This window comes from Podarcis tiliguerta, assembly GCF_965153285.1.
Source record: "Podarcis tiliguerta genome assembly, chromosome: 7".
Classification (NCBI taxonomy): domain Eukaryota; kingdom Metazoa; phylum Chordata; class Lepidosauria; order Squamata; family Lacertidae; genus Podarcis; species Podarcis tiliguerta.
In genome coordinates, this window is record NC_139540.1 from 19,582,032 (window position 1) to 19,603,176 (window position 21,145).

A 21,145-nucleotide genomic window follows, 5' to 3' on the forward strand; every position below is an offset into this window, starting at 1 on the left:
TCTAGCTTCCATTGCCATGACCTCATATACACCCCAAATCTTAATTGCTTCTTTTAAAAACAGAATCTCTTTAAACTCAGCATCACAATTAAGTGCTATAGGCAGTGTTTAGCTATAGTATAGCTATAGGCTAGGGCACCCAAATATATTGATGCTCCCAGGTTGGGAAAGGGTCGGCTAAGAGAATACCCATCTACCCAAAATCCTACCCATCACTGCTCTGCCCCATCCTGTATCATATGGGCATCCTTTTTCTCTGCCGTTAACCAAATACTTTATCTAGCGTGTGCTCTACTGTTATCATTTCTGCTACTGCAATTTTAAGAGACATTTGGAATAGTTAATAGTGATGAAAAAGATGTCAATCATGTTAAGCGACACAGTAACCTTTTAATGGCAAGAAATGGCATCTCTTTCCAACATACACCCACAAGCAGTTCATTTTATTTTTTATTAAAATAGCAAGAATTAAGAAGTCAATGTAGCAAAGTACGCTTCCAGTAACTAAAAATTAAAAAAAAGTGAACTTTCAACCCTAAAGCATGGAAAACGTCTTCCAGTTTCTGGCAAGATTCACGTAATACAACACGGTAAGACTCAATGGAAGAAATCAAAGGCTGGCATGTTGAGCGAGGAATGTTCTTATTCTTTGTAGAAGCTCTTTCTTTACACTGTCAGGTACCAAGGCTGAAAAGTAAAAATAGGTCGCAAGAGATGAGAGTGGGGAAAAGATGTGAGAAATCAAACTGTAGCCACAATACATGTCACAACAGGAGCTTACAAGTGCTGCAGTGCAAACACCATTTTTATAGAATACATACGAAGTGAAGAGCCCAATTTTATACCCCTCAAGATTCATCCTGTTTAGCCCAGATTAATAACAAACCCCATTAGATGAGAACTTTGGCTCTACAAAACTCAACAGCCATGTATAGTTCCGGTCTACTGGGAAGTTGGTATCTCTGGGTTGTTGAGCATCTGGCAGGTCACAATCTATAGCCCATGGGCTGTCTTTGGATTGATGGATCATATGAACTTTTGCACAGTGGCACGTTTGTGTCATTCTCTTCCAAGAGAAATTTCGCAGCCTTAGTCTTTATGGATTTGTAAAAAAATGCCAGGCAGTCAGGCTAGGCTGAATTCAACTTTGATGTTACCTAAAATTACTGTATCTGTTTTTGTGTTATAACTCTATTCTATGTCCTTTAATTATTGCCAGTGGTTTAATTTGCTGTGGTCCACCTTGAACTCTGCTTGGACAAAACATAAGAGGCCCTTCCAATCACTGAGAACTAATTAGGATCCAAGCCATTAATACGCATCAGGAAATACTGAACTAGCTGGATGCATTTTCCAATAATATTGAGGGCGCATGTCCAGTTGTTACATGTGACTGGTTGCCTGTGGCTAGAGCTGTGCTTGTGCCAGTGTTTTCTCAGTACAATTCTTTCTTTCTTTCTTTCTTTCTTTCTTTCTTTCTTTCTTTCTTCCTGATTGCCTATGGCTGATCACATTAAACACATTCAATTCATCTCTTCGCAATTAAGTAAATGAGCACCATTAGTTACATGCCTCAAGATGACAGAGAATCTTGTTTACAATAAACCAATTGCGGCATACTGCTAGATCAAGGATGAAGAACCTGCATCCCTCCAGGTGTTCTTGCACTCCGACTCCCATCAGCACCAGCCAATATGGCCAATGATTAGGAATGATGGTAGCTGCAGTCCAGATTCACTTTCCTTGTCCTAGATGCAGCAGTACATAAATCTCACCGCGATACACACCACTGTTCTTTGCGCATGTCTCAAAGCAATGTTACTTCTCTTACCTCTGCCTTTGGGAGTAATTTCTGCCACCAAATCGTCAACCGTGACATGCTCTAGGCCTTTGTCTTTGATGACATCTAAGCAAGGTTACACACAATACTTCAAATTAGAAAATGTTAGGCCTAGCCAGTATGAAAAAACTCAACACATGTATTGCAGCTCATTCCAAAGCGCATTTACACATTTAACTTTAAGTGATCGGATGTGTCATGACTGCATTGGACCTATACAGAAATAGGAAGGAAAAATATACTCAAACTAGTGACCATATAAAAGTAGGAACCTCAGTCAACCTAATTCTGAAATCATTATCAGATTTAGCTTGTTAGAAGAATAGCCTGGGTATAAATATAATAAAGAGAGAAAAATTAAACTTTTTTTTTAAATAGAAATTTTAAGCAGCTAATGATTATGCACCAAAAGGTGAAATAAATCTGGGAATAGACATTTTGGTTCTAGAAGGAACTGGGTCTAAAATGCAGTGCTTAAAACTGCTAGAATGGAGGTGGAAAGAAACAGACAGGTGTGTGTTTTTTTTTTTTTTTAAAAGATCAGTCTTTAAAATGCAGAAATATAGGCACTCACTTCCATATGCTTTGTATTTATGGCTTAGCTCTGTCAATACATTCACAATTACCGAGATCAACCGACAATTACCTTTGCAGTGTGCCTTCAGCTGGTCCTTCCAGCCACATTCGATTAATTTGGCTCTCAGTAACTCTTTAAGGCTGTAAAACAACATGTCGTTAGAGGACAGTAAAGTAAACCGCATTATCAAGCCACAAATATAAACTACCACACATAAGATAGATTAGCACAAACAAATGCTTGGAATGTGGAATCTGCACTGGCCAAACCTAATCCAAGGGTGACACATCTGTAGCCCTCCAGATGTTGTTGGATTGCAGCCATGCTAGTTGGGGCAGAGGAGTCAATAAGCAAAATCCCGAACCAGCTATATTTGTAGTTTGGTTTTTTTACTCCAAGTGATTAAGGGCAGCATACATGGTCCCAACCACCCACCAATGTTATTGTCAGTACAATCGTACTTAGTTAGGCTGAGTGGTACCGACTGGCTTCAGGGGATGCTACAAATTCCTCCACTATCGACAAAAGGGAGGTTATTTCCAACAGTTCTCCTCTCCATCTGTAGTTCCCCCTGCATACCCCTCCCAACTGTCCCATGACCCCCAGAGCCAATGGCTGCAGGGAATGGCTTTAAAAGAGCTTTACACAAATTCATGGAGAATAAGGCGATAGGTTGCTCCAACCCATGATGGCTATGTTCTGCCTCTTTGATTGGAGGCAGTAATGCTGCTGAATGCCAGCTGCTAGAAATCACAGAAAGGGAGAGTGCTCTTGTTCTTGGGTCCTGCTTGTAAATTTCCCATAGGCGTCTGGCTGGCCACTGTGAGAACAGGATGTTGGACTAGATGGGCCATTGGACTGATCCAGCAGTACTCTTTATATATTTATATATTATATATTAACACACCTTTCCCCCCTAGTAATGAACACACAAGTCTCCAATCCTAACCATGTGGGGTTACGACTGCAGCCATAGAGATGCAATATATTTCTACGTGTGGAACAGGAAACAAAGCCCACCTACCGTTCTCGTTCTCCTGTTTCGATTAGCTTTTGGTTTATGCTTGCTCTCATTTGGGCATCTTTATTCATTTTTTGGGGAGTCTATCTGTGAACAACCGATCTACTAAATAAAAAATAAAAAAAATTGCAGAGATGAACCTTACTGAGATACAACATCTACCATCCATCTAAATTGGGTGTACACCAAGAAAAGTGAATATAGTCCATGAGTTACATGTGGTTGCTTGCCAGAGACAATGTATGGTTGGATGGGCAGGGTTTGATCAGGGGGGGAACGCAAAGTACACGGACCTGTTCTGAGATTTTCCAATGTTTTGTTAGTTGGTTCTGTTTTTATAGTCAGATACTACATAAATCCATTCTTTCCATCTGACACAAGGACCTCAGTGGCAAGACAACAACTTCCGTTGTTGATTCAAGAGCCAAGCACAATGATTTTCTTAGACCAGAACAGTGAGATCATATGCAAGTGCAATGTTTTATTAATAGATTTTACGAATTCCAAACCACTCCCAATAAATGTGGCTCTTTGTTCCCAACATTTTGACCTGGTGCCAATCCTAGGCACATTTACTGGAACTAAGTCCTATTAAATTCAATGCAATTAATCCCAAGTAAGTGTATACAGCCGCCTTTGCCAGCCTGTGCCCTCCAAATTTTCTGGAATACAACTCCTATCATCCTTGGCCAGCACGAATGGGAGATGTAGTCCAAAACAATTTAGTTCAGTGCACTGCAGCATTAAAAAGGACCAGGGAGGAGCGAAACAGCTTAAAGCTCCTCTCTGGGACCACATACATTTTTGTGGGCTCCGTACGTCATAATTTGGCTTACCATATTGTGCAAATGAGGTCATTGTTTTATTTAATAAGACAATCAATTTTTTTTCTGGCAAAACTCAACATGGATTTTTTTTTCTTCAGTTAGGAACAGCTGGGGGCAGGGAAAATGCATGTGGGCTTTTGGCAGGGTGGTTTATCTTCCTGTCTGTGCCATCCCCCCACTCATTTAAAATCAACCCTAAAGCAACCAATAGCCCCAAAGAGGAAGGTACACTACAGGAACCAGTCTTGTTTCTTCTCTGAAACCATTAACAGCTGGGGGCAACTGAAATTCAGGAAATACTATAAAAGGGAAAGGGTTAACACTCCCCCCTCCAACATCAATCTAAATCTCTCCTCCCACCCTCCAATATTTGTTCTTAATAAAAAAAAAATCATTTTAGAATCCCAATAATGGATACCCCACATGTTTTGATTGATTTGCAGCTTTGGGCAAGCAGATATCAGAAGCACCAGCACTGGGCTGAAAGTGTTGATTGAAGAAAGTCTCTTGTTGTCTTGATGTAGGAATTGTGCACCTCAAGTTAGATACAGAGATTCTCCTCTCCTTATGCAGGTTTCTGCCTGTGCTCCATTGGACCCTTGCTTCATGGTCTACACTGACTGTTGGTGGTCCTCCAGTATTTTAGTTAGGGATCTTTCCCAGCCCTGTCCTGAGATGCTGGGAACTTAACCTAGGACATTCTACATCTAAAGCAAAAGCACCATCTATGAGCTATGACCCTTCACTTCATACACAAAGGGGTATATAAAAGTAAATGTAAATTGTGAGGGGGAAAGAAAAAGACAGGAGCCAAAAAGCTAGAGGCATGACGAGAAACTTACGTTTTAAGAAAGGAACACACACTATGCTGTTCCCAAACGGATTTCAATCACCACTGATTTCAGCACTCCCTCTGTAAAGGAAGATACAATTAATAGTTTTAAAACTGATCAGAAATAATGAAGCAAAGTCATTATGACAACGAGTCAAATTTAAAAGGAAAAACCAACAACAAAGCATTTGTCCTTCAAAACAAGGCATAATCAAACTCGGCCCTCCAGATTACAACTCCCATTATCTCTAGCTAACAGGGCCAGTGGTCAGGGATGATGGGAATTGTAGTCCCAAAACATCTGGAAGGCCGAGTTTGCCTATACCTGTTCAAAACAGTAATGCTTTTAATGCAATTGATGGTCACCGATGATGTCTCTCCACCCCAGTCTTTCTGCATTTGCAGAGAACATAGGAAGGCAGATGGACAGAGCTCAGCACAAAGCAGAAATCAGAAGCTGGAAGCAGCAACGGGGCCTTGAATTGCACTTGGCTGCTTTAAGGATGCTACATCACCCACCCTGATAGCACATGTAGAAGAAATCAGGCAAAGGAAGGAATCATCTAGTCATAACTTTGCACTAACTAGGCTTTGGGAGAAGGAAATAAATCCTTAAACCTCCTCTTACTTCCCACCCCCTGGGATTTGGCCACAATCAGCTTTCATTTCCCCAGACCATCTGCATCTATGTGCCAACATACTTAGGATAAAGGTTGGTCTCCTGTGTCCATTACTAAAGATCCCTCGACTGAGTTCTCATAGAAAAAATAAAGCACTGGGAGGACAAACCCACCCTGCACCACTGAGGATCAGAAAGATCCCTATTTGAAGCCCTGTACAACTGCTGCCAATAAATCACACTGAGAACCAGGCTGATCAATTGGCAGCAAAACCAGCAGCGCATACAGTACACTGGTGTACCATTCAGGCGTTGTGTGTTCTCAGAGTGGGGGAAACTCCGGCGTGTACACCCCACAGTCACGTTTAACGTGAGAACGCACCCTGAATCACCATCCCATTTTAAATGCGTGCACGTTTCTAGTTGCCTGGCCAGCAAATTTCCAAAACACGCAGATGCGACCTACTGGAATCAGGAGAATTTACAACCACCCCGATTTCACACTGGGGAACTTGGATCTGAAAGAAAGAGCCTTTCCCGACCCCTGACCCCCGTATCTGGAAATGGGGAGGGGGAGAGAGAGAGAGAGAAAGAGAGAGTAGCCAGTTTCAAGTGGGGGGATCGGGAAAAGGGAGAAGGAGGGAGAGGAAAGGGAGCCATTCTTCAGTCTAGGCAACCAAGACGCCGCCTCCTCCGCTATCACACCCCCCACACCCCTGCCGCCGACAAGTCGGATTACCTGCCCCGGAGGAGACCCGATCCCTTCCCGTCCGGCTCCCGAGACCAAGACTTAACAGAAATCTCAACGCCCTGCCTAATCTTCCCTGCCGCAGGGACGCACGGGAAATGTAGTCCTTGTTGGGAACTATTCGAGCCCTGGATACGGCAAAAAGAACTACAACTCCCAGAAGGCCCTCCAGCCGCTCGACGGCTTTGCTCGAGCCCCCACCCCCCGTCTCGAGATGAAACTATGTCTCCCACAATCCCTTTCGGCAGCTTCGACTCGGGCAACCCGTAGGAGGGTGTTTTTTTTCCACGCAGTCTTGCGCGGGTTCAGTTCAGAATGGTATAGAAAGAAGGCGGAGGAGAAGGCTGGTTTTCGCGGGGGTCCAGGTTGCGAAACTTCACCCGGGAGTTTAGGTGTCACTCAATTCAGTAGGGAGTTAATGGATTTGCTCCCATCCAGTGTGCAGATTTCCTTAGATGCAAATCTTTGCATTTCTTTTTTAAAAATAACATTATTTATTTGGTTTTTCAAATTAAATTTTTACAGAGATATATCACAACCCCCGAGCCATCTGAAGGCAATCATGTATAGGGAAGTTTTAAAATATATTTTTTAAAAAGGCAGCCCTGTTTAGGGAAGTTTTTAATGTCTGATGCTGTATTGTTTTAATATTCGGTTGAAGCCGCCCAGAACCCAACCAGATGGGCGGGGTATAAATAATAAATTATTATTTCTGACTCTTAAATCTTTTCTGATTTCACTCCCAGGTAAATATGCCTAGCGAAAGCTAAACAGGGTTAATTAATACGTAAGGAAAGCACGCAAGTGTATTTAGCAAACTTAATGGGCTCCTCATCAATTCTTGTCACTAGGAAGCAAAAAAAAACCCAACCCTTTGAAAGTGCAGTTTACTTCTGAGCAAGGTCCACAGGATTAGATTGCAAGACGTGCTTTTACCCCGGCAATCATAGAGTTGGGCACCCGAGGATCATCCAGTCGAACCCCACCCCATTGCAATGCAACAATCTTCTTTGTCTAACATGGGGCTCGAACCCATAACCCTAAGACCTCATAGTTTACCGACTGAGCTATTCCGCCACCTTCTCAGAAGTGAACCCTGTTAAACTGCACCCCCAAGCCAGACCGCCGCTCCCTCTGAAGTCCGCACAGTGGCCGGCAGCAGCTCTCCAGCCCTAACTGGGGATGCCAGGGCTTGGATTTGGAGAACTCCTATACCGACGAGATCCTGGCTGCAGTGTGAGGAGCATGCGCACGGGAGCGCAGGCCGCGGCCATTCACCTGTGCTCTCGAGAGCCCAGCCTGGAGCCTAGAGGGCGCTCTTGAACTACATCTCCCGGCGTGCCTCAGTACCCAGGATCATTTGCGGCCGCGAGAGGCTCTTCGTCGGCCGATCGCGACTCCTCGCCGTTTCAACAACAACTTTATTGGTTCCCGGGCGGCATGGAGGCGGCGGCGAATTGTTCCCTTCGCGTCAAGCGGCTGCTCTTGGACCCCAAGTTCGAGGGATACAAGTTGTCGCTGGAGCCGCTGGCCTGTTACCAAGTGGGCCTGGACTCGCGTGAGTGCCATGGGGGAGAAAGCCGTGAGGGGCCTGGACGCCTCAGTGCTCCCTGTCACCACCCGGGACGGGGGGGGGGGGAGGAAAGAAAATGAACTCCCTTTCGAAACTATAGCAGTGTTTATTGGGGATGATTTGTTACTTTTTATTATCTTTACTATGCCTGTAAGACAGGCGGGGTAAAAAGTACAGTACTGGAAGTTTTCTCTTTTTTAAAAAAAGGTATGGGGGTTCCTTCATTGCAGTAGGGTGGGCTTGATGAAGCTCATGGTCCCTTCTCTACAATTTTATGATACTGTGATATCAGATTCTCCAAGTGTCCCTGTTTTCCAGGGATGTCCCTGATTTAGAGAAGCCATTGTAGCCTTTTTAATCCATGGGTAGGAATAATTGTTGCACCCGAGCAGAGACAAAAGGAGCCAAACGACACCAAGGGGTTAATCCAGAGAAAGAGCGTTTTATTCTGCCATCCGGAAGGGCAGAGGCACCTGTGTGATTCAGTTCACAAAAGACAGGCCGCACCGAAAACATTTTACAAGCAGGTTTTATCCTTTTTTTCAAACCCCTTTTTCCCTCTCCCCCTTCACACATTCTTACATAGAATGTTGCTTTTTTCGTTCCCTGGTTCTGTTCCCGGAAGTATGTTGCAAATCAATGTACCAGGACAAGGTTGCTTAGATCTGGGAACCGAAAGGTTTTCCATTCTCAGCTCTAGGTTTGTTACAGCGTTTTTGTTACAAAGAGGACTGCTTAGCTTGTGCTTTTTGTCTTAGAGGAAATTGCAGTTTTTTAAAATGCGTACGCCGAGGCCTGGCTGGGGGGGGATTCACAAACAGTTTTTAGGGCTTTCTGGGGTAACCCTAACTGTACCCCTTCATTCCATACCTCTCAATTTTGGACAGCCTTTTTCTCAAAAAGGCTCGTCCCAGGAAGGCACAGGCTGATATTCTCGGGTCAGAGCTATAATCTGGGGGCGAAGCATGCGAGAAATCATATTGCGTGTCATTGTATGCAAGCATTGCAGCAAGCAAGGTACAGAAAAGCAAAAAATTAGCAAAATGAAAAGTGGACCAAGCAGCAGCAAAAACAGGCCTTTTACCCATCCTAGTTTTGGCAACCAGTCAAGCCATGACATGTCCCATCCCTCCCAGGTTTGGGTAGGAATATGGGCCACTGTTTCAAGTCCTGCTGCCAAATTGCGAATGGCCTCACCATGATCAGAGATGTTAAAGCAACAGGCCCCACCTGTGAGATTTAACGCTGCACAAAAGCCGCCATGTTGCGCCAGGAGAAAGTCCAACGCTAATCGGACTGAGAGAAACGCATTGCGTGTCTCATCCAATTGCGTGGCAATTAGCCTAAGGGCCGTGGCTGTCGTGTTAGCAACAATCTCTACCACTGCCTGGAGTCTGATTATGCGGTTCAAGTTATAGATTGGCCCCCTTGCCCCAGAGATTTTCTCTCCCCGATTCCAGGAGGCTGGCGCATAATGGGCCAGTATCCTTTCCGGAGGCCACTGATTTTGGCCCCAATCCTGGGAGCTGCCACCTGCAAGTGTTGCCAGGTCAGCCGAACGCCTCCTTCTAGGGGGTGCAGAGAATATCTGGTCAGGAATCCACATGGGGGGTATTAAGTAGGCTGGAAAACAGACCCCATACCATCCTCTTGGGAGGGCATGATAGGCCTTTCTGCCACACACCCAGTAAACGTCCTGACCATGGGCAGATATGGTGCCTGTCAGCAAGCGGGCCAGGCATGCAGTCAATTTGGAACCAGAAAAAGTTCCTGTCTTGGACTCAGGCATGTTAGTTGGGGCTGGGAAGGTACGATCACAGTGGGAAGTGCCCACATAGGTCTGAGCGTCACTGGCGTCATTTGATTTGTTGACACAAAGGCAGCCAGTGATCCTGTGAACCTGGAAAGGGACGGAATGATTCCATAAAGAAGAATGGTTGCCCAGAGGCTGGAAGGCAACAAGTGGAGTTGTAACCAAGGATTCATTCCAAGGCACAGGGAGGAGTGGCATTCCTCCCAGAGCATCTACAGGGGCCAGAGTGCAAACGGCACAATTGGTCCGATTTGCAGAGAACGCAACCATCTCAGCAACCTGAATCCACTTATTATATGTGTGGTGGGCCCCCCACGATTGCAGCAGTTGTCTGGTCACTGTGAGTGGTATTGGCATATCACAGGTCAAAGGCAGCAGAAATACCAGCACGGGGACCCACAGTCGTATTTGAGCCATTGTATGCAAGTGGAGGGGCTTAGGTAAGTGCTAGAGAGTGGGCTGGGGTGTAATTACGCTGAAAGAAGAGACCCACTAGACACTCTCCTCTGCAGGGGTGGTGTAAAGCAAATCAGGCACAGGTACCTTCAATAAAGTTCAGTTATGCAAAAGGAAAGAAAAGAAAATGTCCCCTTTCAATCCACGCTGGTTGCAGGAGCTGGAGCGCAGGCTGGAGCACATCTGGAAATGGTGAGTCGAAGTGGCTCTTGTTGATGCGGTGTAACAGTCCAATCCGAGAAGGCCTTCTTTACATGGGTATGATGTATCCAAGGAGCTATGCCAGAGACTTTAACAGCCGTGGGAGTAGAAAGCAAGACGATGTGTGGTCCTTTCCAACAGGGCTGGAGCAGCGTTTGGGCATCTGGGGTGAGTCGAAGGGGCCAGTGCAGATCAGGTGTCACAGATGCTGGTAACTTTAACAGCTGTAGAGAAACAGGACAGTTTCTGGCTGTTTTACCTGTCAAGAGAAGAAAAAAAAGAAACACACGGCAGAACGACTGTACATTGACAGATAGCATTTGCACCTAAGGTATAGGCCTAGCAAACATTAATTCAAAAGGGTATGCTTGGCAGGAAACTTCGCAAGGGGTTAACAGTTCTGTTCCTTGGGTTTAGTTTTGCCAGCTGAGATTTTTTAAAAGTCTCATTCTTGTGCTCTAAGTTTCAGAGCTCTCGTGGCCTGTAAGCCATGTTGTAAATTTCAGTTTTCATCTGCCTAGTTTGCTAGTGTCCAATGTGTTCCCTTGCTTCTGGCAAAGTATCAAAGTTTTCAAAATTCCTATGTTATGCTGCAGCTCCTTTTTCAGAATAAAATTGCACCTAAAAAGAAAAACTTGACAAAGTTCACAGAAAGCATTCACTTGCTTTTAAGAAAGTCACTTTCCTCAGGTTAGTGCTTGGGGCAAGGGGGGTGGGTAACCCTTGGCCTTCTGGGTTTTTTGTGGCTGAACCATAAATCCAGACAGTGTGGGGTTCAGGGTAGCTGGTTGGTGAGAATGCAGCATTTTCCTCTTGGGATAGCAGCCAAGAGATAACGCTCTGAAGCTACCTCCAAGCGCCTGGCACAAGGGCAAAAAAAAGCTGATGTCCTGTTACTTGCATGAATGAACGTTAGAAACAGTTAGTTCACTTGCTTCTAGCTGCAACAGTCTTTTAGCAAGAACAGAGATGAGAAGAAATCATTTTTGAGAAATCTTATTGTTCCCAGCCTGTGGGGGTGGGGTGTGTCGGGCGTGGGGCCTGTGGGCATTCCATTTTCCAATGACTCTTTTGCCTGCAGATGGTGCACTGGTTTCTTCCCTAGGCGTCTTCTGCCCCTCTGTGGACACCCTCTAGGATTTTTGGCTTTCTGGCTGCTTGAAGACAAACCCCTAATTATTTTGGCTGGGTCCTCTTCGAAAGAAGTATTCTGATTTAGGGTGCTTGGAGGTCTGTGGTCCTGTACATCGGATGACTCCAGGGGGTCGTACAGTCAGTGGGTGGGCCATCAAAGTGGAGTTTTAGCTACCCCAATTGCAACATCAGTATTGTCTGCTGCCCTGAGGGCATATATCTTGCGGATTTCCTCAATGGTCAATATTGTAATCCTAGGGATTTCAATCCCTTGGGTTTAATTGTCTCTTTTTTAACAGTTCTGTCCTATGCGGCTCTCAAAGCCTTCTGCTCTGTTTCTTTCTGTCTGCCAATTCACATCCTTACATTGTGCTGCTTCTAGAACCAAGAAGCCACATCCAGTTCTGTTTTAAACGGTTCTACATACTGGAACACTCTGTCAGACTGCTTACTAGTCCATCTTATCTCTTTATCTAGAGTTTTTCTGAAGTCATCATTATCACAATCATCATCATCACCTTCCTCTTCACCTTCCTTGCTTGCATCAAAAGGGGGTTGGGTAAGGGGAACCTCATTTAGCCCTGGTGCAGTTGCTGCATAGGGTGGAGGGTGCAAATTATTCCTTCCTCCTCTTCTTCTGGGACTGTTCTTCTGGGACTGGCCAGACTGCTGTTTTTTTTTCAAACTTGTAATTGTACTGAACACAGTTTGACTTGGGCAGTCACAATTCTATTTTTCCGAAGCCATGAGGGATTTTGATCCACATTGGCTTTCCAGATAGACATATAGGGAATCTGGTCTGTGTGGGCTTTGAAAATGTTACTCCATAAAATGTTGACCAAGTTTGGATCAAAGGATCCTCCAGGAGGCCATTCTGGTAAATACGAAGGCCAGTCAACTTCACATAAATGTTGGAGTCTGGTTTTTTTTGAGTTTACATCCCCACTCTTCTGCTTTCGTGGCACTTTTCCAGTTTTCCAGAAAGCTCTGTAGTGGTGTCTCAAGAATTGTTTTACTGCTTTTATTTCCCATGACTCCGGGATCCTGGGGACACTGGGACACTGGGACACTCAGCCCTCCTAACGTTATTTTCTCTCACTCAGTCACAGGCCGGACGTTGCTTTCAACGTCTCACACACTCAAAACATTCACTGGAGTGTCCCCACACACACATTCAGAAAAAAAAACAAAAACCCATGCACCTCCCCCAATCCCCTTTCCCCCCCAAAAAATAACCACAACCGGCAGCGTTTAGACTTCGACCGGGCCCAAGAGCACTCTACTGCTTCTTCTGGGCACAAAAAGAACCATAACCGGCAGTGCTTAGACTTCGACCGGGGCCCAAGAGCACTCTACTGCTTCTTTTGGACACAAAAAGAACCATAACCGGCAGCGCTTAGACTTCGACCGGGGCCCAAGAGCACTCTACTGCTTCTTCTGGGCACAAAACCAACCATAACCGGCAGCGCTTAGACTTCGACCGGGGCCCAAGAGCACTCTACTGCTTCTTCTGGGCACAAAACCAACCATAACCAGCAGCGCTTAGACTTCGACCGGCGCCCTGCAGCACCCTTTTTGCTGCTTTTCTGGGCAATACCAAAACCAGCGGCACTTCTTCTACCCTGCTGGCGGAGTTGATCAGACTCTCTTATTGCTCCCACCTATCCCTGTGGAGCTTACCTTGTTCCTCGAGGTACCTTCTTTCTGCACGGCCGTTGCTCTTTCTCTCCGTCACTTGTCGCGTGTCCACTCAGGAACGGGTGGCCAGTCCCTCCCACGAAGATGGCAGGATGCGCGCTGGAACTGTTGACCCAGGATCCTGAGCTGCTCGCCTTGCAGTGACGCCCTGGACCTCTTTGTCCCTCGATCTCGGGGAACGTGCTTATTCCCGGCCGATGCACCAGAAATATGTAGCCTTTTTAATCCATGGGTAGGAATAATTGTTGCACCCGAGCAGAGACAAAAGGAGCCAAACGACACCAAGGGGTTAATCCAGAGAAAGAGCGTTTTATTCTGCCATCCGGAAGGGCAGAGGCACCTGTGTGATTCAGTTCACAAAAGACAGGCCGCACCGAAAACATTTTACAAGCAGGTTTTATCCTTTTTTTCAAACCCCTTTTTCCCTCTCCCCCTTCACACATTCTTACATAGAATGTTGCTTTTTTCGTTCCCTGGTTCTGTTCCCGGAAGTATGTTGCAAATCAATGTACCAGGACAAGGTTGCTTAGATCTGGGAACCGAAAGGTTTTCCATTCTCAGCTCTAGGTTTGTTACAGCGTTTTTGTTACAAAGAGGACTGCTTAGCTTGTGCTTTTTGTCTTAGAGGAAATTGCAGTTTTTTAAAATGCGTACGCCGAGGCCTGGCTGGGGGGGGATTCACAAACAGTTTTTAGGGCTTTCTGGGGTAACCCTAACTGTACCCCTTCACCATCTCGGTTTCTGATTTGATCCCAGAATGTCCCACTTTTCCTTAAGATGTCCCTATTTTCATTGGTGAAATGTTGGAGGGTATGGAGTTATCCAACCCCCGAGCCATCTGAAGGCAATCATGTATAGGGAAGTTTTTTAAATATATTTTAAAATAATTTTATATGTTGAAAGCATATTTTTTTGATGGTACTAAATTTTTATTCTGTGCCCCTGCAAGCAACATGACATTCTCTGGAGGTAGTGAGCTACTGTTTGCAATTCTGTTAAATATTTACCCTAGACCTTCCAAGTGCCCCTATTTTCCAGGGATGTCCCTGATTTAGAGAAACCGTCCTGGTTTCTGATTTGATCCCAGAATGTTCCACTTTTTCTTAAGGTTGTCCTTATTTTCATCGAAGAAATGTTGGAGGGTATGGTGTTAATCTGACTCCTGAGCCGTCCGAAGGCAATCCTGTATAGGGAAGTTTTTTAAAACAAAAAAAAGTTTAATGTTTTATTATGTGTTTTTATATATGTTGGAAGCTGCCAGAGTGGCTGGGCCAACCCAGTCAGATGTGTGGGGTGTAAATAGTAAAATTATCATTATAGAATGGAACGTCCCTATTTTCCATTGGATAAATTCCATTGGAATGTATGTGATATAAACTCTTGACGATTAAGAGTTCATGTTACAAACCCTTCCTCTACCAGGCCTGGAGCCTAAAACGTCTTGCATGTGAGTGGGGTTTGTGGGGATTCATTATTATAATTATCACTGTAGTTTAATAGGGATAATAATAACCCTTCTAGCTTTCAAATGAAGCTGAAGGTGGCTGGCAAATTCATATATATATCAGTTAGGTTGGCATCTGTCTGTCTCAGGAGACTGGCGGTGTGTGCCCGTAGGGATGAAGTTAAAAACTGTTGAGTGACTGGCAAATCCAAATATCTATTTATTGAATTTGTATGCCACCCTTCTTCCGAAGCTCACAGTTTACAGAATAAAAATGCAAACATTCATAACATAAAAGCAAACAAAACAATATCTGCCCTGCACACAGTTTGAAGCCATTTTTGTTGTTGTTTAGTTGTTTAGTCATGTCCGACTCTTCATGACCCCATGGACCAGAGCACGCCAGGCACTCCTGCCTTCCACTGCCTCCCACAGTTTCATCAAATTCATGTTGGTAGTTTCAAGAACATTGTCCAACCATCTCGTCCTCTGTCGTCCCCTTCTCTTTGTGCCCTCCATATTTCCCAACATCAGGGTCTTTTCCAGAGAGTCTTCTCTTCTCATGAGGTGGCCAAAGTATTGGAGCCTCAGCTTCAAGATCTGTCCTTGCAGTGAGCACTCAGGGTTGGTTTCCTTCAGAATGGATAGGTTTGATCTTCTTGCAGTTCATGGGACTCTCAAGAGTCTCCTCAAGCACCATAATTCAGATGCATCAATTCTTCAGCGATCAGCCTTCTTATGGTTCAGCTCTTACTTCCATACATCACTATTGGGAAAACTATAGCTTTAGTTTGTTCAATTAGCCAATACAGTGGTACCTCAGGTTACATACGCTTCAGGTTACATATGCTTCAGGTTACAGACTCCGCTAACCCAGAAATAGTGCTTCAGGTTAAGAACTTTGCTTCAGGATGAGAACAGAAATTGTGCTCCATTAGCTAAAGTGGTGCTTCATGTTAAGAACAGTTTCAGGTTAAGAACAGACCTCCGGAATGAGTACTTAACCCAAGGTACCACTGTACTGAAATACTGCAATTTCTGTTTCTAGCGGTAATCTTTATATCAGAATATTGATGTAGAAAACTGAAACCATTAATAATTCCAAAATAACCATCTGGTGGGGTGGGGTTTGGTAGATGATAAGGGGGTGTTTATGAAGATCTTTTAACAAGGCATGTTTTTACCATCCTTCTGGGACAATGGTGACGGGGCATGCCTGACATTTCTCACTGGATTTTGCAGGGCAATTGCTGCTAGAAAAACTTCCTAAGAGGCTCAAGAGATAGGAGGATCTTGATTATAGGGCCAGAAAGGGCCTTTAAGATTCATGGGTGTTGGTGTCGGTAGATCAGATGTCTTCAACGTTTTCATATACAGGCCTTGCTTTTAACCTCACCATGCAACCCATTTTTTTAAAAAAATAGACAGATCCTGTACATGTTTACTCAGAAGCTAGTCCCACCGTTCTTTGTTGTTGTGTAGTCGCTTAGTTGGTCTTATTTCCTAACCAAGTCTGCTTACTATTTGCATCCTTAGGCTGCAGTTTTGTTTGCTGACTTATATGAGAGTAAATCTGATTGAGCTCAGTGCTTCTGAGAAAACATGTTTAGGATTGCACTGTAAGTTATTTAAAATATAAGCAATTTTTTAAAGTTGGAAAGCTCCCAAGTGGGTTCATGGTTTCTCTCTCCAAAGCAAATCATGGACGCTAAGTGCTAAGCCAAGAACAGGACTTCATTACAGCTCATGGTTTGTTTGGCAAGACACAAACCATGAGTCTGAGTTAGGACATAACACAAGGAAAACCACGACTTTGCTGCTCCTCTGCTATTAAGTGGCCACAATTTTCTTCCTATGCACCAGCAGACAGTGAATGCTCATCTTTAAACCATAGTTAGCTTTAACTGTACTTTAAAGCAGGAGTTGGGACGCGGGTGGCGCTGTGGGTTAAAGCCTCAGTGCCTAGGGTAAACGGCGTTTCCGTGTGCGGCTCTGGCTCGCCAGAGCAGCGAGGTCACGCTGGCCACGTGACCCGGAAGTGTCTTCGGACAGCACTGGCCCCCGGCCTCTTTGAGTGAGATGGGCACACAACCCTAGAGTCTGTCAAGACTGGCCCGTACGGGCAGGGGTACCTTTACCTTTACCTTAAAGCAGGAGTTCCCAAAGTAGTTCATAAACCATCAGTGGTCCATTAGTTTCATCCAGATGGTCCACGGTAGCAACTCTGCAGAGCAGCATAGCTATGTGTGTGTGAAGTACAGTGGGTGCAGAGGCTGCTCCATCCTTCTTAGAACACAGCAGTCTACCCAGAAGGTGAGCAAGAGGGGCTTGAAGTGATGGGGAGAGGAGGATCTGCCTTTTTCTGAAGAAGAAACCCACAGCTGGCAACAAGACGATGGAAGGTCTCCAATACGGAAAAGAGTCTGACAAGCCACTTGAAAGGAGTGGAGAGTCAATACATATTTTGCATCTGGCTCAGCACATTATGATTGCTAAACAACAAAAAGAAAAATCATTAATTGATCTATCAAGTACAGTGGTACCTTGGGCTACATACGCTTCAGGTTACATATGCTTCAGGTTACAGACTCCGCTAACCCAGAAATAGTACCTCGGGTTAAGAACTTTGCTTCAGGATGAGAACAGAAATCGTGTGGCGGCGGTGCGGTGCAGCGGCAGCTGGAGGCCCCATTAGCTAAAGTGGTGCTTCAGGTTAAGAACAGTTTCAGGTTAAGAACGGACCTCAGGAACGAATTAAGTACTTAACCTGAGGTACCACTGTACCTAATTTTCAAGTGGTTGTGGGGAGAAGAGTAAAGGTTGGGAACCACTGGCTTAAAATGTGTTTGTAAGCTGTGGCAGGTTTGATCCACAGGATGGCAGTACAATGCAGAGTTGCTTTGGCTATCATTTCTAAAGCTTTCTGCTTAAAGATGGTGGTGAGAGAAGATTTATATATTGAGAGAGAATGTTGATATATTGGTATCTTTGTGCATAATGAATAGCCCATAGGGTATAGAAGACCATCCAGGTGCTTACACCTGTTACTGGCAGGTCACCTGATTGATACTTTCTAAGGAGAGGAGTTGTGGCAGTTTATATATTGTAGATGTAGCCCAAAGCTAACCCTGTCCAGGAGACAGAGAATGGTATGAAACTATTTACACACCAGGGCCGTGACTCAGTGGCAGGTAGGGAATATGAAGTAGAGCAATCACTGCCCTAGTCCCATAAACCTAGTGACCTTTATGGGCTCATTATTGAATCTGACTCAAAGAGGAAGCTTGGGGTAACCAGAATAAATGAGTCTACTGTACTTGGGTAGAGGAAATATGCTCCAACAGAGCTGTGTTTATGAGTGGTGTAGAATTACTTTTTTAAATATTGTATAGGGACGCGGGTGGCGCTGTGGGTAAAACCTCAGTGCCTAGGACTTACCGATCGTATGGTCAGCAGTTTGAATCCCCGCGGCGGGGTGAGCTCCCGTCGTTCGGTCCCAGCTCCTGCCCACCTAGCAGTTCGAAAGCACTCTTAAGTGCAAGTAGATAAATAGGTACCGCTTTATAGCGGGAAGGTAAACGACGTTTCCGTGTGCTGCGCTGGTGCTGGCTCGCCAGAGCAGCTTCGTCACACTGGCCACGTGACCCGGAAGTGTCTCCGGACAGCGCTGGCCCCCGGCCTCTTAAGTGAGATGGGCGTACAACCCTAGAGTCGGACACGACTGGCCCGTACAGGCAGGGGTAGCTTTACCTATCTTCTCTCTTTAACTTACTTTCTTCTTTAGTGTTAAGTGTATGAACCTTGGATTCAAGGAAGCTTCAAGGAAGATGTTGGAAGCATCTGCTTCTTTTTTCAACTCATCGTTTGTTTTGTGCGATCTAGGAACTGCATTTAGTAAACTGTAGTTTATTAAAACAAGTCAAAATCATTAACCGTAATTTAAGTTGGCTTGTTTAAAAAATCATAGGTAACAATAACCACACTGTGTCTAGTGTTGGCAGCAACCTGTGGTTAGCTAGAAGCTGAAACAAAGGCTTCCCATCTCCTTGTGGCCATGCTGGAGGACATGAGCCCTTTGGCTTGTGAATGTAACACAAAGCCATGATTTAGCATTCCTGAAAATATGGCCATTCCGTTACTGCCTGATGGTGATGATCACACAATACTGAATGCAATTTTCTTGTATTTCAGCTAGCAGTTCACCAAAAGTTATGTATAAATTGGGTATTGGGAAACAGGACCTGATAGCCTAGAACATTAGCAGTGGAAGCTTCACTGTTCCTGTTTGTGGGTGTGTGTGTTTGTCCATAATGATTGCAAACCTCATGAAAATATTATGTGAAATGACATGGTCATAGCACTTTGAAGGTCTGCCAGGCTTGATTATGGCTTTGTTGCCACTTTCTCTCCAAGTTTTTGGGACACCAAACAAATGGGAAGCTTTGATGACAATACGGAAAAGAACCTAAACCATTTTACAAAGTTGTCTCTTGCATATGTACAACTTAAGCTAGAGGCAGCAGGTGGCACTCTGGAGTTGTTGTTGTTTTATCAGATCTGCTTCACCGTATTTGATGATGATGATGATAATAATAATAATATAGTTTGAATAAAACATCTAAATTCAGTAAGTCAGAGACTTAAAAGACAATTCTATTTTTCAATGAAGTTACCATTTTGAATTATAGGTTCCAAAGAATTATTATCTATTAAATGTAACTTGAGATTTTTGTTGTTAATGGATGCAGGATCTTACATTTTCTGGGTTTGTGTTTTGTTTTTCAGCTGTAGCAGAAGTCAAACTTCGGGATGATCAGTATACCCTGGATCACATGCGTGCCTTTGGCATGTACAATTATCTACACCTGGATCCCTGGTACCAAGATAATGTTTATTATGTTGATCAACTTGGAAGAGTCATGAATTTAAGCATTACTCTGGTAAGGATGCCGTGAAAAAAGAAATAAAAAGTTGAGTCAATCGTCTCAAACTGAAGTACATTGATTTCACTGGTTCTTCTTTGAGTATGACTTAGTCAGATGCCACCAAGTAAATACAGTGGTACCTCGGGTTAAGTACTTAATTCGTTCCTGAGGTCCGTTTTTAACCTGAAACTGTTCTTAACCTGAAGCACCACTTTAGCTAATGGGACCTCCTGCTACTGCCGCTCTGCCAGAGCACGATTTCTGTTCTCATCCTGAAGCAAAGTTCTTAACCCGAGGTACTGTTTCTGGGTTAGCGGAGTCTGTAACCTGAAGCGTATGTAACCCGAGGTACCACTGTACTAGTATTCATAATATAAACATACTTTTTAACATATTTCAGTAACCTATGATGCTTGAATATCATTAAACTTCTTTGTGTTTATGATTTGTAATTAAAAGAGATCAGACACTATAGAATCGATTTTAAAAAAAAATGCACCTTTGACTTTAAATATGGGCATTTCTCAATTCCATTAATTGTGTGATCCAATAAAGATTACACATTCTCCAATAATGTTGCTATTTCACTATTCATTTCTATTAATTAAGCTACCCAACACATTTGCACGATATTAACTGCCCTGTATTTCACCTTAGGTAGTCAAGAATTGCACTCACAGGGTTATGCACTGTTTAATTATGTCTGTTCAGTTAGTTGCACAGAGCAATACTTTGCACATTCCTTTTTTTTCAAATTTGAAGTTAGAACTGAGGCTGCAGGCTTACTAATTGCTTAGATGGGGTCGTGTGACAATCTTGCCGTATCTAATGTCTGTTCAAACAGTCCCGGAAGGCAGATGTATGACATGTGCTTCCATCTAATCATCACTCTGTGCTTAGGTTTCTGCATACTGAAATGATTTTGCTTCCAGAAGCTTTATTTGTGATCCCTTCCAGAGCTGGCACACACACTTATTTGTGAAATATACTGATTCTTCTCAAAGGCAGTGATACAGATAGAGAATGCTTTGGATTTTACAAAGAAAGGCAGGCCTCTGTAGCTATCCCTGTCCAGGCTTGGAAGGCAGTTGTCTGGAATGCAGAACACCTTTGCAGAAAGTGCTGCCGTAGATTATAAAGATCTGAGGACAACATACTATTAGGAAAGAGGCAGGATTGCTGGGCAGACATGGTGGATGGGAACTGAGAGACTAAGGAGACATGGCCCAAAACAGAATATGTAGTAGGGTGATATGAGCAGGAAGGATGGATGGAGGAGGCAGGGGTTAGTGGAAAGCGGTGCGGAACAGCAAGGAAACTCAAGCAACGGGTTTGGGGTAATGCAATTGACAGAAAATGGGCATTCAAAGGTATTCTGTAGGTCAATGGGACAATGGGGAAGCAAGGTTAAAGTGGCAGTGGAGTGAAGGTTGCTGA

General features: G+C 44.3%; 2 protein-coding genes across 3 annotated transcripts in view; one reads left to right on the forward strand and one right to left on the reverse strand.

The window, feature by feature from the left end:
* Positions 1-437: 437 nt before the first annotated feature.
* ENY2 (ENY2 transcription and export complex 2 subunit) lies at positions 438-6,573 on the reverse strand. Of its 2 annotated transcripts, none has more exons than XM_083449869.1 (6): positions 6,456-6,573; positions 5,108-5,178; positions 3,442-3,543; positions 2,487-2,557; positions 1,832-1,906; positions 438-687 (listed from the first exon to the last, which is right to left on the reverse strand). In XM_083449869.1, the coding sequence occupies exons 3-6, from the start codon at positions 3,507-3,509 to the stop codon at positions 611-613; spliced, it is 291 nt and encodes a 96-aa protein (XP_083305995.1). In that variant the 5' UTR covers positions 3,510-3,543; positions 5,108-5,178; positions 6,456-6,573; the 3' UTR covers positions 438-610. The 2 variants fall into 2 exon arrangements, with proteins under 2 accessions (XP_083305995.1, XP_083305996.1); XM_083449870.1 differs by lacking the exon at positions 6,456-6,573 and adding an exon at positions 6,183-6,207.
* A 1,249-nt stretch (positions 6,574-7,822) lies between these two features.
* The window catches only part of NUDCD1 (NudC domain containing 1), a 56,805-nt gene continuing 43,482 nt past the window's right edge, over positions 7,823-21,145 (forward strand). Inside the window, exons 1-2 of the mRNA XM_083450578.1 lie at positions 7,823-8,022; positions 19,569-19,723. Of these exons, the coding sequence (XP_083306704.1) occupies positions 7,905-8,022; positions 19,569-19,723 (273 nt within the window). The 5' untranslated portion in view covers positions 7,823-7,904. The remainder of the gene's footprint in view (positions 8,023-19,568; positions 19,724-21,145) is intronic.